This window comes from Tiliqua scincoides, chromosome 5 (genome assembly GCF_035046505.1).
Source record: "Tiliqua scincoides isolate rTilSci1 chromosome 5, rTilSci1.hap2, whole genome shotgun sequence".
NCBI lineage: Eukaryota > Metazoa > Chordata > Lepidosauria > Squamata > Scincidae > Tiliqua > Tiliqua scincoides.
The window spans coordinates 9785958-9805932 of NC_089825.1; the positions used below are offsets into that span (position 1 = coordinate 9785958).

Genomic DNA, 19975 nt, shown 5'->3' on the forward strand with positions numbered 1-19975 from the left:
AAAACTTCACCTGCATAGTTTCTGTGTGTTGGGTTAGAACATAAGAACAGCCCCTCTGGATCAGGTCATAGGCCCATCTAGTCCAGCTTCCTGTATCTCACAGCGGCCCACCAAATGCCCCAGGGAGCACACCAGATAACAAGAGACCTCATCCTGGTGCCCTCCCTTGCATCTGACATAGCCCATTTCTAAAATCAGGAGGTTGCGCATACACATCATGGCTTGTACCTCTTAATGGATTTTTCCTCCAGAAACTTGTCCAATCCCCTTTTAAAGGCGTCTAGGCTAGATGCCAGCACCACATCCTGAGGCAAGGAGTTCCACAGACCGACCACACGCTGAGTAAAGCAATATTTTCTTTTGTCTGTCCTAACCCGCCCAACACTCAATTTTAGTGGATGTCCCCTGGTTCTGGTATTATGGGAGAGTGTAAAAAGCATCTCCCTATCCACTCTGTCCATCCCCTGCATAATTTTGTATGTCTCAATCATGTCCCCCCTCAGGCGTCTCTTTTCTAGGCTGAAGAGGCCCAGATGCAGTAGCCTTTCCTCATAAGGAAGGTGCCCCAGCCCCGTAATCATCTTAGTTGCTCTCTTTTGCACCTTTTCCATTTCCACTATGACTTTTTTGAGATGCGGCGACCAGAACTGGACACAATACTCCAGGTGTGGCCTTACCATAGATTTGTACAACGGCATTATAATATTAGCCGTTTTGTTCTCAATACCCTTCCTAATGATCCCAAGCATAGAATTGGCCTTCTTCACTGGGTTTCTGTTAAAGATATAGGACAAAAGAAAGGAACAAAAAGGGACTATCTTCATAATATCATCCCGAGAACCTGAAACTTTCAAAATCCATTCAGTAGACACTGCAGTTTCTCTGTTCATGCAAATGGCTACGCTGCAGAAAATCTGTGCTTAAATAAACTACTTGCATAAGGCAAGTGAGAAAATAAGCCCTACGAGCATTTCAAAGGGGCCTACTTGTTCATTTTCATTTTCTGTCCATCTCGATATTTTTTCAAGCAAAATAAGCCTATGGCCAGGAGAATGCCAACTGCTGTGTAAGACACAAAGAGAAAACCTACAGACTTGGGGAACGCTAAACAGTTACTTTGAACATCATAATTTCTTTTCCAATAAAAATATGTAATGGTTAAAATATAAACTTTCGAACGGCATATATAAGGTTCGTTCATACAGAGCTCTAGAGTTTGCAATTGTCCTTTGTTTTTAATCACTGTGGATGGGGAAAAACCTCTGAGATTCACACAAGGGTAAAATTTGCCTCTAATCTATTTGATGTCTCTCTGCAAATACTGCGCCTGGGGTTGCCATGACAATGCCGTTACATCTCAGAACTCAAAAGAAAGAGCCCTTTTGCTTCTCACCTTTGGCCATTTTATTGAGAACCATGTCAATTAGGATGTAGGTTCCACTTCTTCCTGCACCATCACTACAAACAAACAGAGAGAGGGGAGGAACCCGTGATCAATTCAGCACACACAAAAGCCCAAACAGAATTGCAGTTACTGTCAGTGTGATGTTGGAAGTATAAAATGGGGGAGGGGGTTAAAGAGAGCTGATACAGGAGGGAGATATACAACTAGAAATGCAAAGAGGGACAGAAAGGTCTCACTCAATAAGGAACCACATAAGCCAAGGAATTGCATTTTCTGTGAACTGTCCAATATTTTTAAACTGTAGTAAAATAAGTAATTCTAGATTCTGAAAGTCCTTTTCCAAGATGAAGAGCTGGTCAACCCATGCCAGTTAGAGAAATGCTGAAGGACAGAAGCCACATCTCCCCCAAATGTCTGCTCTCTCATCTTGTGCTTGAGCTTATAGGAATATTCACGGTTTTGCAAGCTGACCTTTACATCACCTCATTCTCCTTACACCATAGAAAAACCTTTTATTATTATGGATCATATTATTTCCTTACCAAGTAATTGGATACTAGTAACTTGGGCTTAAAAAAATACAGCCAGCTATTTTTTTTCCTTTCACTCTAATACAGAGGCTGTTGTAAGAAATCAGCAAAAAAGATAACATGCAGGTTGTGAGAGATATTTTTAATCTCCTAAGGGCATTACCTTTAACACACACACACACACACACACACACACACACACACACGCACACGCACACGCACACGCACACGAAATTTGGAGATTTGTGATTGAGCACTGTGAAGAAGTCAAGACCCCTAATCTGAATTCAGTTTCCATTGCTGTCAGAAACCAGTTTGTAATTGGCAATGTGATAGTTTTCCTGTCTGTAGATAACAAACGTAATTAAGATTTTAAGCAATCAATTGTTCTAGCCTCTTTCCTCAGTTTTTTTTCCCCCCAAGGACTGTTTTTGTGGTAAAGTTTGCATGAGAGAGAGAGAGAGGGCGCACAGCTGAAATGATTTGCTTTTAATTTACCTGTGGAAATTATTCAGGTGGTGGTGGGGGGGAAGAAGACACCACAATGTAGCTATAGTTTTGAATGCAGTCTGATTTGAGAATCATAGAATTGGAAGGGACCTAACAGGTCATCTAGTCTAGCCCCCAGAATACTTTAAAACACCAAATTTTTCAACCATATGTCTATTTATGTTCAGAGTAACACTGGGCAAGGGTCTCAATGTCAAGAGAAAAAGCATAAAGAATTTTTTTTAATGCATGCAACATGGGCATGATTTGTATCAAAATAAAAATCCACCTGTGAACTTCCAATGATAGCAAAACAAACAGTGCCATTAAGGCAAATTCAGGTGTTGGTTTCATTGGAGTCTTGAAAAGAGCAATGCCCCGAAGTTCACAACCAACTTAAAACTGGCTTGATTTAATGTTTATAAATCACAGTTCAGGTGATCACCTTAATAGTAATTTCTCAATTGGCCTACTAGACATACCTTATTGTCTTGATTCTAGTAGATCCCTCCCGTGCCACCCATTCAAGGGCATAGGCCATAGTAAAGTAGTACAGCATGTGTTCTGCATGCACAAGGTCTCTCATTCAACTCCTGGTAAGACCCCTATCTGAAGTCCTGGAGAGCTACTGCCAGTAGCTGTAGATAACCTGACCTAGATGGACCAAAAATCTAACTCGAAATAAGCTTGTTTATAAGGATTTTCTGCTACAGGCAGGCGGTTGGACTATTCTATGAATCTATTCCTGGTTAGATTAACCCAAGGCTGTGTTTGCTCGTACTGGGCTGTGGAAATAGCTTTCACCACCAGCAGTTCCTTTGCTGCTTAAGCAAGTCATTTATTAACCATCTGGGTCTCAACACCACTATCACAAAAAAAGAAGTTGAGGCACAGAAGGTGCAGAACTGGGGAAACTCAAGCTGCCATTGACATGGGGTTGGGCAAGTACCTTTTCCTTTAAGCGGTTTTAAGCTGGTTGTTCAGTAAAAGATGTGAGGTTATCCAGGTGTGTTTAATTTGTAATAGAGAGTATAAAACCTATGTGTGGGCTCTCAGTGAACAGAAAAGCACAGGAACAAAGCTGGAGCTAGCAGGCCTTCTGCTGGAAGGGGTATTATGTGATTGACTTGCCTACAATGTTGGTAACTGTTAAGTTAGCTAACCTTTCTTATTTTATCCTGTTACTGTAAAATGCACACATTAATGTTTATGGAGCAACTAGAGCTCCCTTAAAATTTAACTTGTTTTATAATAAAATCCTTCTATTTGAAGATTAAGTGCAATACATTTTATTGACCAAGGAAATGTACTTTAAAAAGAACTTGGGTGCTTATGGTATTATAAGCAGACCACATTAGGGGTCCTTAGGGGTTAGGTGGATTAGGCTGGTGGAAGAGGGTGTGGTTTATATCCTGCCAGGGGTTGGGAATTCCATCTAATCTCTCCCTAACCACAAGGGTGATGGTTGTGACAGCCATTACTTGGTGCCTGAGTACCCTGCCACAACCAATGGTGCAAAAGGAGAGAAGCTTGAGAGTAAAGAAGACTCAGGCTCTCCGCCCCCTCTTGGCTACAAATATCTTTTTGCCAAATGTTATGAATCTGTGTTTATTAGAAACTCACTGCAGAGAAAATATAACATGTTTGGTCAAAACTGTGTTTGGTTATTCAGCAAAGTATTCTACAAAACCATTAATATGTTTGGCTTAGTCTATGCAATTCCCTTATCAGCATCTCAGAGACAAGCTTTAAAATTGTACTTGCCTGCAGTGAACAATTACTGGACAAGAACGCCCCCTGTAGCACTTGTTTACTTTTCTGTAATAAAACAAATACAGACATTAATATATTAATTCCTCAGGAAACTTTCAGAAGCACAGATTGTATGCAGAACTAAAATATTTTTCATTACTCATAAAATCATGATTAGATTAGTGAAGGCATCTCAACCTAGGCTACAATCTTCAAACCAGAGTCACACAATAGAAGTTTAGTAATCAGGATAATGGGTGCAATCCTCCAAACACTGCCTCTACACAAGATCCACTGGAATACGGAAAGATTTCGAGGAAAGCACAGTGCTTGGTGGATTCTGCCCTAGGCAGTCTAAAGAAAAGAAAAAAGACTAACAGTTTTTTTTAAATCAAACACAACTTTCTTTCTGTCTCCATTTGGTCAGGTTAAGCTAAACCCATGCACAGTTTCACAATTCAGACACACTTGCCTTGTATTATTTACATAGACGTAAAAAATTTCATCCTATATCAAACGGACCCACGTGTATATGATTCCTCTCAAATTCTTAAGTTGAACTGAAGAAAGAGCATTTTCCATACATGATAACAACAGTTTTGTTTTTGTTTTACATTTCCCACATCTGTAATGTAAAAGTATGCAAAACCTACACTGCAGATTCATTCCCTGACTGTGACCCAACACAGCATGGGCAGAGCAGCAGTGGCATATTTATTTTCAAAAGCTAAAATCACACCAATCAGACATTTAGCAGGGAAAGAGAAGCAGGGAGGTACAATCCAGCCTGATTTAGGTTTTGAAAGAGCACTTCACGTGCACAATCTTCCTGCAGGTTGGACTGGGAAAGGGGATGTGACGTGCAAATAGAAGCCTAGTTTTAGTCATGTATATTTCCCCCCCCCCCCCCAGCAAGGTCAGGGTGCTTCTTTCTGTCCCACAGCAACTTTTACAAACATGTTCCACAAATAATATAAAAGAGGTTGAACATTGTTTTCAAATCAGCCTGAAAATCAGTTATTTCAGAGTATGTATAGTGAAAGAACTACTTTTTCCAGCAGCGTATCAATGAAAAAAAATACTTTGTGCTCCCCCCCCCCAAAAGATAGTACAGTATGCTTATATTAAAGTAAGATGTTACTTACATTATTCTCTCTAATTTCTTGGTAATCATGTTACAAGTATCAAATGTTTAAAATAAATTTTTGGGGGAAATGGTACAAAATAGATTTGTTGCCACACTAAAATGAGTGGATCAAGTCTGCCCTGCCTTGTTTGAATTGGAATTGAAATTGAGAGTCCAATCCCACCCAATTTTCCAGTGCCAATGCAGCAAATGTTCTCTTACCTTGAGGAGGCTTCTGTGACTGCCCCCCTCACTGCAGGATATAGTGCATGCCCCATTGGCATGGCTGCAGCAACACTGGAAAGTTGGATAGAATTGGGCCCTGAGACCATTTCAAGTAACTGTATTTAAAATACAAAGACTATCCACATGATGGGGAGAGGTTGGACAGGAGCAGAAGCATTGAAGATCATCAATACACATTTCCTTATGTCATTTTTCAGACAGCTAGCCAGAGAATTAAAGTCCAGCGAACTGCAGATTTTCCCACTCCAGTGGGTGGCCTTGGGCAATTCATTCCCTCAGCCTTCTGCAGCAAATTAATCTGCAAAATGGGAACAGTAGTTTGCTACCTTATGAAGTTCCTGCAAAGAGAGACAACAAGCTGAAGATCTTAATTACCATGCAGATTTTAAAATGTTATATAATGATTAATAATGAAGTGTTAATGTGTAAGGGATAGGTTTTAAATGTTACTCATTTCGAAATGTCAAGTGTATAACCATATGTTAAGTAGGAAAGGCAAACACTATAAAAACCCTCAAGAAGGAATATTTGATATGGTTAAAACATTTGCTACAAAAATTGTTTTACAAAAGCAGGAAAGAATACCAAGTGGGAAAAAGGTTATGATGTGGTTCAGAAATTATTACAGGATATTCTACAAGAGTGTGCCTTGGGGGGCATGAAACAGTGAAACAAGGTGAGTGGGTCTAGGACTTCACTCTTTCAGGGCTTTGCTTCTGATCATGCCCTCTTTCCAACACACACACAGTTTTAAGAGGAAAGAGCTTTTGTTGGCTTTCAATAGAAGCATTTTTTTCTTTTCAAAATTGCACGGGGGGAGGGCACAATCAGGACCTATACCACAGCCAGGTCAAAGCCCTAAAGCCCCCCAAATGGTTCTACTCTTATTTTGCAACCTCTCCCCCAGGCTACTATTACAAAAACCACAATAGGCCACATTATGTGTTAAGCATTACATATCCCTAAGTATCATCTGAAATCAAGATAACATGTGCAATTTATGTCAATTTGTAGAACTTGTGTTTGTTGGTTCTTTAAAGACGTATGTTTAATGTGTACTTTTTCCAAGGAATACTAGACATCAGATTTTTCTAGTTGGCAGACCATTAACAGTTACCCAGCATGCAAACATGGTAGGGAACAGTAGCCAGCTGAAGCTCCATGATACTGTCCCATTCCCTCCTTTATGGCAGACATACACTTTATGTGTTTACAATAGCAAAGCTGGCAAAAAGCAGGACCATGTAAATTAGGGTTGCCAACTCTCTAGGATTGGCCTAGAATCTCCAGGAATCAGCATCAATCTCTAGGTGACTATTGAGGCAATCCTGACAAAACCAGGACCTTTCTGGTTTTTGTCATGTCCAAGAAGATCTCCAGAAATAGCTTCAGTCAACCCTAGTGCAAATCTGTCTCAGCTGAGTGGTTTTTCCTCTAAAGAGATCTGGCTGTGGGTGTTAGTTCATATTTCTTTTTATATTTGTGAACCTGATGCTTCAACATGTTCATTAAAAATGTACCTATCTGTTGGTAATCAGTCCTATGGGTAGCAGACATACCTGGTGTTACTTTTAGTTTGCCACTTTTACTGACACCTTTCAAACACCTTAAATTATACTTCAGAAAGTGAATGGAGATAATGAAGTGTTTCAAAGTGCGCTTCACTGAGGAGGAGTTTTAGAACACTGAGAAATATACAGCATTGTCATTTCACCCAAAGTTGAGTTCTTTCAGACCAAGTATAAAACGCATACGTAAAGTTTCTGAATGTTTAATATATAAATAAAATACATACACACACACACACACACACACACACAAGCGCACAGAGGAAAAATTAACTAGGAAAGAACAATTAGTAATACAAACCAACCCTTGGCTCATTGAGTGAAAAAGAAATCATCATGCAAACCATCAGCAAGCAAAGGTCAGAGGTCGTTAGAGGCTCAGAAAAGGGGTTCCCACATTGTCCCTGCAGCAGAGTCACAGTTTCCAATGATCACTTTTGTGACTATGCAACTGGGCTTATATTACTAGCTGCAACATCACAAAAATGACACTGGCAACCGCTAATTAGCTGGCAAAATAAGAATTTGACCGTTTTTAAAGTGAGCAGTGTTAGTAAATGCCATTGCACATTGCAAGCAGTGATAGCATAATATATATTTTAAGCAAAGCCCTTACATGTGATGCTAATTATCTTTTAGCTTAGCAGTGTCTCTTTAAAGTGTAAATGTGCTCCCTCTGGGCTCAAGAAATATTTAATTACACATTATCAGTGCATGACTAACAAGCTAGTCCAGAGTTAAAACGATTGGTCTATTGTTCAAAATAGCTCTAGAACCATTAAGACTGACCAGTGTTCACCTTTCAATCACTGCAGTTTGCACTGATATTTTAAGCTCAAGGAAGAAAGAAAAGTCGGTGTCATCTTTAATCAATTGATACCTGAAGGCATAACACTGTATTTCTAACCAACAAGTTGTTTTAATCCCTTAGGTTTGATTCATTTATGTAACATAATATCATCCTAAACACTGTCTCAGGGAGAGGAACAAAAGAAGTATATGCTCATTGCTTTCGGAGTCCTAAAAAGTTGCTTCTCTAAGAATGAAAATGCCCATATATTTCAACTAACCCTGGGGCAAGGTAATTTTGGGAATCCGGTTTTTCTGGGTAATGAGTTACAAGAATAGAGGGTTGGTTGTGTATATGTGTAGCTTCATATATATGTATGTGAGTATATAAATATACACACATATACAAATATACATATATTTGTATATAAACATGTTGAATGCACATCAAAAACATGGACATTTATAGAATGGGAGTTGCACTTTGCATCACTTTTCCAAGAATCTGGTTGAATGATGCTTATTCTGGGAACTTTATAGCCACAGTTATTTTTCTGAAAATGTGAAATATTTTGGTATCAGGACTGCAGTTGGCAAGATTACTCATTTTACTAATGATGGACTACATTGCTCCAACAATACTATTAGCAGTAAAAATATTAAGATTGCCAAGAAACTTAGATTCCTTTAAAAGAGCTTTTGTTATGTGAAAGAATTTTCTCAAAAGGAGGTTTTACACATCATGTAAAATGGATCGGTAATAATAATAATTTAAAAAACCGGCATAACTGTGCATGCCTTTTAAATGTAAAGCCAAAAAAAGTCACATTAAAAAAATGCACTTGAACAACAGGAAGTACATTCATAACACTATTTACAGATTACATTTTAATTTATTTTGTTTTAGGATCAGTTGAATTTAGCCTACTCCCTCAAACCTCCAGTATGACCACAATTTAGGTCTTTCACTACCCATGGAATTCTAGTGCACACCAGAGCACTTTGAATTAAGGCTTCTGAATTTTATCTCAATGGTTGTAGGAAGACACAATCCTTGCAGTGCTTCTATTCTACAGCTAAGCAACAGCGAAAGATTAGGCAGCTAAGCAAAAATCTGCTGGGGAGAGAATGGGTAATAGGAACATGGTGACAGATGGCAATTGGCCCGCTTGCCAGTGCTGAAAAATGGCAGTAAAGCACAAACCAGAAGACTGTATCTTTAACAGAAACCATCACACAGAAGTCTTTCTGAGGTACTTATACACCATGTAGGACAACCACATTATTTACTTATAAGTAAACAGTTTTCAGCACTCTACAAGGTATATTTTAATTATAGTAAGATTACTGAGAAGAACTTCAGTATAATTAGTACTGTGATTTGCACACTCCAGTGAACTTTGCTAGAGAACCATTTGATACACCTTAAGAGCAATTTCTAATAAAAGGGCATTTCAGAACTAAACTATGTATTTTGAGAAACCATTTCTGCACAATGTTGCAGATACAACAGGGACCAAATGTGTAAACCTGTGTGCTGGGCAAAAATGGGTTAAGGGAGAAATACTAGACCACCCACTCATATATATTTATAAAAGCACTGTTTGTTGCAGTGTCTTAGAACTAGGCAACTGATTATCCATAATCAGTCATTTTTCCCCCTTCCATGTGAGTGAGTGACTGAGTGAAAGAAAGAGCACGCAGCACAATGCTGACTGAAGCCCTGCCCCACCTACTCTGTGATGAGTACTTGTCTGCAGCAGCAAAAGCTGAACACAAGGGAGGGTAGAGGTGGGTTTCCATCAATGCATCAGCCAGGGCTGTACCTAAACAACCCGTTCTCACTCCTCCAAAAGCATATAGGAATGTGGAGAGGGAGGACTTAAGACAGAACTGTTCATTAAGACAGAACAGTTTTCCCATTGGTAGAAAAAGTCTGAAAAAGGTAAAGTATCTCTTTCATGTAGGTAGTGTGTGTTCTAACTTATGGAAAAGCACAGCTCTGAGTAGATTGCAGCTCTTGAAGTAATTTTGCACTTATGTAGCAGTGAGGGGGGGGGCTGGAAAGGAGATAAGGCATCTTGGCAGACTAGCATGTACTGACTGCCACGTTCCTCCTTCCTCCCAGCTCACAAACAAGGCTAGAACCTCCCTCCCTGGAATGTCTCTGCAAGCATGGCATTCCCGCAAGAGTTTCCCTACCTCCATTAGGGCCTCACCATAGCTGCAGTCCTGTTTCAATTGGACTTTTAATGCGATCTAAGCATGAATAACCTGTGTGGGAGAGGCCAATTTGTTAGATGTCTCAAGAGCAATGTGTGGTGAAATGATTTGTAAAGATGGGTTCAGGGTGGTATGGTTTTGCAGGAGAGGTTCATGCATATGCTGTACCTGACGTGCAATGGTTCCAACCTGGCCTACTGAATGCTTTGGCCTATCTTTACCATGTTAATTCCATCCCCCATTTGATGTAAACCTTTGTATTAATAGAATTTCTGACTTAGATTGCAGAATTGTGCATTAACTAAGGTGATAAAAATTCAGAATGCCATTATTTACTCACATTAAAAAATCCTGAACATTTGTGCTGCTACATCTGCTTGTAACTCCAGTGTTAACATCTCTGAAGCACCAGCATAATATTCAAAATATTCATTGGCTTTGGACAGGCTGATTATGCGGGGATGCTGTTTTTGCATTATATCTTAAAATATGAGACCCAGGGCAGCCACCAATTCAAAATTTGAGGTTCTTAGAGCATACTTGATTTCATACACTGTTGTGAATTCTGCAGTCATTTTGTGATGGTATCTAAGTAGGATTTGATCATGTAGAATAGTCCTAGATCTGTGTCTGACTCAATAGCTAACACACAATTTAATAGTTTTAAGGCTACAGTACACTGTACTGGTAACTGTTCTTCACTCTGAAGATTACATTATGAACTATTTGTATTTTACCTGCGAAAATCCAGAAGTGACCTTGTGGAGGCAGGAACTTTCTGGTCATGCCAGGTAAGGAAATGGAATTGTGTCACTGTTCGTGTCTCATTGCTTTGAAGGTTTTTCAAGTAAAAGCTTCTCACAAGGAAATCTTCACACCAGATATGCTCAGAGACCAGATTTACCTATAGTTACATGAAAGGTAAATACAAAATTAAAGAAAGAAGAAAAGCTTAAAAAGCACCACATGTTTTCTGAACTGTATATATGCACCATGGGTACAATCCTTTTGATAATGTCTCCTACATAAGCCTTTCATTTCCACAGAGTAGACTTGTCATTTGAGGATTTGGCTGTATATCCTAGATCAGCATTTCTCAACTTTGTACCACTTTGCATGATCCACCTATTGGAAGCACCACTGGAAATAACGGGTGATGATGTCATAGTCATTGACTTCTGAATTGGGAGTCTAGACATGAAGCAACAAACACCAGTAACAGGCTCAGGGTAATAGGAGGGCTTTCATGAATGCACAAAAAGTGCATGCTGGAGCAATGCTCACCTAGCTGAGCCTCATACTTGCTGCTTGTCACATTGCACTGCTGGTCTCGCTACCACATGGTGAGATCTGGGGATCCTGTGAGTACCAGCAGACATCACCTCCAGTATCACCAGTGGCACGAGTACCACTGGTTGAGAAACACTGTTCTAGATCCTTGACTGAAGTGAAAATCTAGTATTGTTTAGTGCCATGTCATGATGTAGTGTGTTATTCTGGAATGATCAGCCTGAAGAAAACACAGGTCATGGTTCAGGATGTGGACTCACCTCCCTGCATTACAATCTCTGCACATGAACTGGAGGTTGTCCATGACTTTGTGTGCCTTGGCTCAATGATCTCCGACACTCTTTCTCTCGATACTGAGCTAAACGGACGCATCGGTAAAGCAGCTACCACGTTTTCCAGACTCACAAAGAGAGTCTGGTCCAACAAGAAGCTGATGGAACATACCAAAATCCAGGTCTACAGAGCTTGCATCCTGAGTACACTTCTGTACTGCAGCAAGTCATGGACTCTTCGCTCACAGCAGGAGAGGAAACTGAACGCTTTCCACATGTGCTGCCTCCGATGCATCCTCTGCATCACCTGGCAGGACAAAGTTCCAAACAACACAGTCCTGGAACGAGCTGGAATCCCCAGCATGTATGCACTGCTGAAACAGGGATGCCTGCGTTGGCTTGGCATCATCATGAGAATGGATGATGGCCGGATCCCAAAGGATCTCCACTATGGAGAACTCGTGCAGGGAAAGCGACCTACAGGTAGACCACAGCTGCGATACAAGGACATCTGCAAGAGGGATCTGAAGACCTTAGGAATGGACCTCAACAGGTGGGAAACCCTGGCCTCTGAGGGGCCCGCTTGGAGACAGGCTGTGCAGCATGGCCTCTTCCAGTTTGAAGAGACACTTGGCCAACAGACTGAAGCAAAGAGGCAAAGAAGGAAGGCCCATAGCTAGGGAGACAGACCAGGGACAGACTGCACTTGCTCCCAGTGTGGAAGGGATTGTCACTCCCAAATTGGCCTTTTCAGCCACACTAGACGCTGTTCCAGAAACACCATTCAGAGTGCGATACCATAGTCTTTTGAGACTGAAGGTTGCTAACTAACTACTTGCAATTTACTTGAAACTTTTTAAAATGTGGGTCTGGTGCACTGGATAGAAAATTGAATTTGGATGAACCAGGAAGTTGAATTTGGAAGGTCAGGTTCATCCCCTGTTTGCTGAATGGCCTTGAACAAACTATTATTTTTTAATCTCATCTATCCCATTTGGGCAGAGGGGATAAATAAAATGAGAACTGTAAATTATACTAAAGAAATTCAGATAGGATTGGGCTGTAAGTCTATGTTTTTTGTTTCTTTAAACTGTTTTTATCATCATTTGAACATGAGTACTGCCAGATCCAGAAATGCTCCTGTACAAAGCAAACATTCTTTGGGGGGCGCAAATGCAGATAAAATCTAAAATCAGCCTAATGAGCCAGAACTGTTATCTGCACTGAAAAGTGTTGCAACCACTACTGCTTCTGCAGACCTCAAACATGCAGCTGCGCTATCAACTGACAGAGGATTTCTTTTTTCTAAAGTGTAATGGAATTCCTTGTGAGTTTGTGATCATAGAAGACAGACTTGTGGCTCGGCCTTTCCCCTCCTGCCCATAGTAGAAGCATGGGGAGGGGCTGTTTTGTGGAGCAAGGCACCTGGAATTCACAATATGAATACAGCATCCTTAGACCACATTGTTTCAAAAATTAATTAGTTTTTATTCTGAGCATATCGGTATCATTTATAGCATACACCTCACCAAAAACATTCCAACACAGTCATATTAAGCATAGAGCCAAATCCACTAATGATGCTTTTAACACAAATAACAGCTGAATGAGCCAGTTATGCAGCACAGGAATGCTCAGGATGGAGGGGGGCTGGTCATAGGCACATCACTTTGTGATGTTGCTCCAGCAGAACGAACCAACCCAAGACGCCAGTTCAGGCAAGTTACATGGAGGGCAGTGTCAATGCTATTGCAGGAACAACTGAAATATAACCAGGTGTTGGCAATGTGCCCAGTCACAATATGAAGCAGAAATGGCCTGGATTTCCATTAACTTATGGCCCAATCCTATCTACGTTTTATGATAGCGGAACTCATTTTCTGCCAGCTTAAATGGTGCAGGGCAGCTGTAAATGGCACACTGTTGCCAAGTGTGAAGGAGCCACCAGCAGTAACAGCCAGGGGCTTTCTCAACTGATGGCTCACCCAGGTTACAGTGGAGCAGGTAAGATGGTGGCAGGGGCAGGCAATGAAGAGCAGTTTGGGGGAGGACCAGTGTGGTTTTGGAGAGAACTGGGAGGCAGTTCAGGGACAGATCTCAGCAGCAGTCGCATACACCAGATCCTATCCCTGTTCCCCAGCCAGGGTCAGCTCCCTTTGCCTCTGATGTACGTCAGCTGCATAGCTGTTGTATGACAGAGGAAACCTTACAAGTGACCACAAGGGTTACCAAGAGACAAGTACAAAATAGCCTGTGTACTAGTTAGACTTCGAAGGATGGGGCAAGGACTCCCCCCCCCCCCGGGGTAGAAATCATGGTCACCATGGTCTCAGAACAAATAGAGGCAGTGGATATAGCTTAGTAAGTTTTTACAGTGGGGTTGCAACAGCCTGGAAGCAGTCCAAGACAAACCTGTCCTTGCTTGTTTGTGCAGAAGTTTTGCTGTTTGGGGCAGCACAGCTATGCACATCTACTGGTCTGGGTTTCAGAATGCTACATAAAAATTAGTTTAATTATCAAAATGTTAAGTAGGCCTTTTTATAAGCTGTAGAATTCACAGCTGCTGTTAAATATTTATGGGAACAATATTTTCTCATAATGTCTACATTTTAATTCCCTCCTTGTTTGTATTTTAAACTCCTGGAAGAAAAAGCATTCTCATCTGCAAACCTCTTTGGCCATGTATATATTTAGAATCTGCATAAGATTGCTTTCTACTAACCATGCAATCAAGATATGCGTAGAATTTTCAATGAAGCTGAAATGATTCAAGAACCACAAGATTGCATTTTATGGTAGACCTCAGCTCGGTTTGCAGGTCAAATCCCATTAAGCAATATTTTGCTCTATAGGAAATCAATCCACACACTTACTGTCAGGTTTACAAGCAGATATTTTGTTTAAGTACCTCATAGATGTGGTAGAGGTTTGACCCTTCATCTGGCCAATAGTGGTAGCACTGTTTGACTCCATTTTCAGCAAGGGGTGTCAGCATGACAATAACGACACAGCCGTTTTCCCAGACCATCTGCAGACAAAGAAAGACACCGTGGCCACACTGTGACTGCCTAATTACTGCATGACATGTATAATTACTGCACTCAGACACACAATCAAAATTTATTCCATTCACAGGAAATGTATTTCATTTTCATTAGACACTTTTCTCTGCAGCTGCTTCCAACTCTCTGAATAAACCAGCATCATTTTTTGCATGTTCATATGAAATATTAAAGAATCTCCACAGAATTTCTTCAAACACTTTTTAAATAGATTCTATGCCTTTCTTTAGCATTATTTTCAGTTCTTTTTTGCTTTCACACTCCCAATGTACGGAGGAAACAATGGATAAGGCTTTTTGGGAGAAAAAAAAGTCTGCTGCATCCTTTTGGTTGCTTCATGCAAACCCAATATGGATATGTGTAATTAACAAGACCAATGAAATCTGCCATGCTAAGTCAAACAGCACTGCTGCTTATGTGTTTAGCTTCGGATCTTTTTAGCTGCTTGTCATGTTAAAAGAAAGGCAGTTGAGTTGTCATATTAATGGAACAACCATAAAAGCTGCATTCAGATGAAAACAAAAACCAGCAGCCTTCTGGAAAGGTGTTTTGTTTTTTTAATGCTTCATATGTTTTCTCTCCCTTCCATAAAAATCTAAACCATCCTAGAAGTTGTCAGTGGGTCTACACATATCCAAAAATTTAATCCACTGATGTCAGGTAATCCTGAACGTATATTTAAAATAAAACATATATAAAAGTAAATATAAACTATTGTCTAGGTAATATTTTCTAAAAAAATACGCAGACATCATAAACGTACAAGAGCAGGTAACTCAAATGTGGGACTATTTAATAATTTAGCATAGTTCCAGAACAAGGAAACAAGAATCTAAGGCATCTTCAATTTGCTGGATATTGCTCATATAAGCAGCAAGCCAGGATGGTATATCTGTGTTGCTAATATAGCCTGCTGTTGAACAAAACCCTTCCCTGAATTAATATGGAGCTGCATAATCACTAAAAGTCTTCATTATTATGGTGTACATTGATGCTATATCTGCATGCAACTTTCATTGTCTTTCTATTAGCATATAAAATTACCCAGTGAAAAGGAAGCTGATCTTTCTGCAAAGGGTTACATTTATTTCACAAAAATATTTATAAGCAACTGCATTGAAATGTAAATGTGGTAAACAAGAAAAAAAGAGGCATTTGGATAAGAAGGACAGAAACATTACATTCAGTTAAAAGCTTCCCTGTTCATGGCACACAGAGTTATTTTTACCACCATCTCATTTGCTTTATTTATACAACAATGAATCTTGCATTTAAATAAGTCTTTTCATACAAATATTTGATAGTAGTTAGGCAAAGACAAAAGTCATACATATTGCAATGCCTGCGACTAATTTTATACCCTTCTGTTCTCTGATATTTTTTCCTTTTGTTGAAGAGTACAACTTAAGTCCATCTAAAGCACTATGCGCCCAAGTGGTTTTCTGGCTCCAGCGTAATAAATGAGACTAGAAAATTTAGCAATCAATTCTGCACAATACAAAAAGAATGCATTGTATTTAAAGCAGCAAATAATTTATAAAATCCATTTTTCTGTTTCTTTCAGAGGTCTGTATTAATTTAAGGAAAAGAAACCTGAAATCACTATAAGAGATCCTATAATCTCTTATAATATAAGAGATCCTATAATTCCACTTATTCACACACTTCATGGAATTCTAAACTATATATCTTACTTTAAGGTATCTGTACTTAGGAAAGGGGAAAAAATCATTCAACAAATTGGCCATGCTAGTTGGTGCTTCTGTCATATAACCACTTAATGTGCCTTTAGAAGGTACAGAAGCTCAATGAAGCCATTACGAAAATGAGGAGAAACATGGTTTTTATGAGTGCAATAAAAACACAATGATCTAGGTCATAAACTAATCATCTAATAGTTGCTTGTGCCACCCAAGTGTAACATTATGAAAGCCCACTCATTTAGAGAGAGCATGTGGAATCTGTACAGTTTGGCAACCTCCTTCATTGGCTCAAAAATAAGAAAAAGAGCATTTCATTACAGAGGAGCGGACTCAAATCTCTGAAAATTTCCTTTAAGCATAAATTCAAATGAAAGTTAATTTAAACAAACAATTTCGAAGTTACTCGAGGGTACCATATTTCTTTCCAAGTCATTTTATAAAGTACACGACACTCAAGCAGGCTACACAATTGAATTCTTGTAACTGAATTCTAGGATATTGCAGTCTTATTCAACACTTTGATGTCTACAAAACAATATGTGCCACCTTTTGAGCTGCTGTTTTGTTGGTGATTTTTCTGGCAATACTTTTTGCAATAGGCAAAATGACGCTACTCAGGTAGCTATATTTAGAGATGTAGTTTACTTATTAAATCTATAAACTGCTCTATAGTTATGCTCTCCAAGTGGCTTATTGTGTGGGCAGAAAAGTGTGACTACTTTTGGGTTCTGCTTTCTGTAGCATCTGCTTCAAAATGTTTCATACCAGCCCCATCAATGCCCTCATTATAAACATCAAAACAAGTGAGTACCTAATGGAATATTTATTTCACAGCTCATCAGGGCAAATTAACTAGTGAATATGGATACAGAATAGCATATGATGTTGTGCACTCACAATCAACTCTCTATTTTTTTCCTCCCTGTCCCCTCATTATAATGTCCTATAATGTCCTATATATACACGGTGTGGCCATACTTAGATGACTACTACATAGTTCTGGTCCCCAAAACTCAAAAAGGATATTATTGAGCTGGAAAAGGTGTAAAGGAGGACAACCAAAATGATCAGAGGGCTAGAGATTTTCCTTACAAGGAAAGGTGGCATCAGCACTTTTTAGCCTGGAAAAGCATGATTAAGGACATGATCGAGGCTTATAAAATTATGCATGGTGTAAAGCAAGTGCACGGTGTAAAGCAAGTGCAAGGAGGTTTTTCCTCCTTCTCTCACAATACTGGAATGAAAATGACTGATGAGATATTTAGAGCAGAAAACAAGGTGCCTCTTCACACAGCACATAATTAGTCTGTGGAATTCATTGCCACTGGATGTGGTGATGGCCAATAACCTGAATGGCTTTAAAAGGAGAATGGACAAATTCATGAAGGATAGTCTATCAATGGCTACCTTCCATAATGCCATCTGCTACCTCTATGTTTAAGAGCACTGTACCTCTGAATACCAGTTGCAGGGGAGTAATGGTGATAGAGAAGTATGCCCCTTTTGGGGGCTACTGTGGGAAACAGGATGGATTTTTGGCCTGCTCTATTACAGCTTTTCTTATTCCCTCATCTTCTGCCATGTTTTTCCCTATGCCAGGGCTATCTCAAATCTTTGCTTGTCAAGCTGTATATTATGTGGATAAGTATATAGTAGACTACAGCTTGCCACATGACTTCTTGTATATACATAAGGACCTAGTAGTTGGCAACCTTCAGTCTCGAAAGACTATGGTATCGCACTCTGAATCGCTGTTCTGGAACAGCGTCTAGTGTGGCTGAAAAGGCTGGAGTGACAATCCCTTCCACACTGGGAGCAAGTGCAGTCTGTCCCTGGTCTGTCTCCCTAGCTATGGGCCTTCCTTCTTTGTCTCTTTGCCTCAGTCTGTTGGCCAAGTGTCTCTTCAAACTGGAAGAGGCCATGCTGCACAGCCTGTCTCCAAGTGGGCCCCTCAGAGGCCAGGGTTTCCCACCTGTTGAGGTCCATTCCTAAGGCCTTCAGATCCCTCTTGCAGATGTCCTTGTATCGCAGCTGTGGTCTACCTGTAGGGCACTTTCCTTGCACGAGTTCTCCATAGAGGAGATCCTTTGGGATCCGGCCATCATCCATTCTCACAACATGACCGAGCCAACGCAGACGTCTCTGTTTCAGCAGTGCATACATGGTAGGGATTTCAGCTTGTTCCAGGACTGTGTTGTTTGGAACTTTGTCCTGCCAGGTGATGCCGAGGACACGTCTGAGGCAGAGCATGTGGAAAGTGTTCAGTTTCCTCTCCTGCACATCAATTTCCTTGTGTGCATGAAAAGCTAATATTTTAACCCTACATGGGAAAGTTCCAAATTAGCACTCTGTACATGCATTCAAGACCATACTACCTCAGAGTGGACTTGATTACTATCTAAATGAGCTGAATTTATGAACTGACTCCACTTAAAACTCTTGTATTTGAGATGCTACTGTGTTATTTGGAAGATCTGTCTGTGTTGTTAGCTGTAATTACTCCTATAAACATGCAAGTCATCATCTGACATGAACATGGACTAGTGCTAGACCCAGACAGTTAAAAAAAGAAAGAAAAAGGAGCTCTGGGAACTGTGATGATGGTTGAGATCCCCTCTTAGGACTATCTTTGAAAACAGCCACAGAGAGATGTCCTCATCCAGAGATTTTCACAGATAAAAAAAGAAATAACTGATATCTATGATACCTCCACCCCCACTCCTGACATTTCCTTATGAGAGGCATTGAGGTTCCTTCTCAGATCCTCTCTCAGCTCTGTAGATCTCATCTTCACAACTACACTGGTCCTAGACGCAACATAGTCCTATAGAAGAGCACATCTCAGGAACAGAGCATGCCATCTTTAACTGAGAACAGAGCTGCTGAAACAACCCTGTTGCTGCAACAGAACACAGCAAAGCATGAAAGAATGGCAGTGAATAATTAATGCTTTTATCTGGGAGGAAAGAAATCTAGAATCATCTTTAACATGTTGCACAAAAATAAGAAGGATTTCCTTGTGTTTCCTGGCTCATATTTATACTATCACACCAATAACGTACTTGCTAACAGTAGGATAACAGAATGGTGTTATGGGGCTCCCCTGGTCCATGCTGAGGCTTTCGAGTTCAGCTTAAATTGCCCTCTCATCTTCGGCTTCCACAGTGTGCTGTCCAAGGTGCTGAATGTTCTATTCTATTATTACTTATAGAGCCGAAGTCCCTAAGTCAGTTCATGGTTGAACACAGTCATGTTCTGGCAACTCCTGCAACGCTGCTAGAACCAACCGTACTGGCATCTGCCTTTCCATTGGACCATTTCAGCGACGTGGAGAGGGGGGATTTGCTGCATGGGAAACAGTCTATCCTCCATATCTACATTACCCAGGCTTTGCGCACTGGAGAGGACACTCTGTTCCAGAACCACCATTCAGAGCGCGATACCATAGTCTTCCGAGACTGAAAGATGCCATTATTACTTCTGCTTGTCTGCTGGGTCGTCAGCCCATTCCCATTTGAAA

The 19975-nt window shown here is 40.3% G+C and overlaps 1 protein-coding gene across 1 annotated transcript in view; it reads right to left on the reverse strand.

Moving 5' to 3' along the window:
- PTPRN2 (protein tyrosine phosphatase receptor type N2) overlaps nt 1-19975 on the reverse strand; it is a 636554-nt gene that overhangs the window by 25741 nt on the left and 590838 nt on the right. Inside the window, exons 18-21 of the mRNA XM_066627523.1 lie at nt 14599-14718; nt 10866-11032; nt 4189-4242; nt 1394-1458 (exon numbers count right to left, since the gene is read on the reverse strand). Of these exons, the coding sequence (XP_066483620.1) occupies nt 1394-1458; nt 4189-4242; nt 10866-11032; nt 14599-14718 (406 nt within the window). The remainder of the gene's footprint in view (nt 1-1393; nt 1459-4188; nt 4243-10865; nt 11033-14598; nt 14719-19975) is intronic.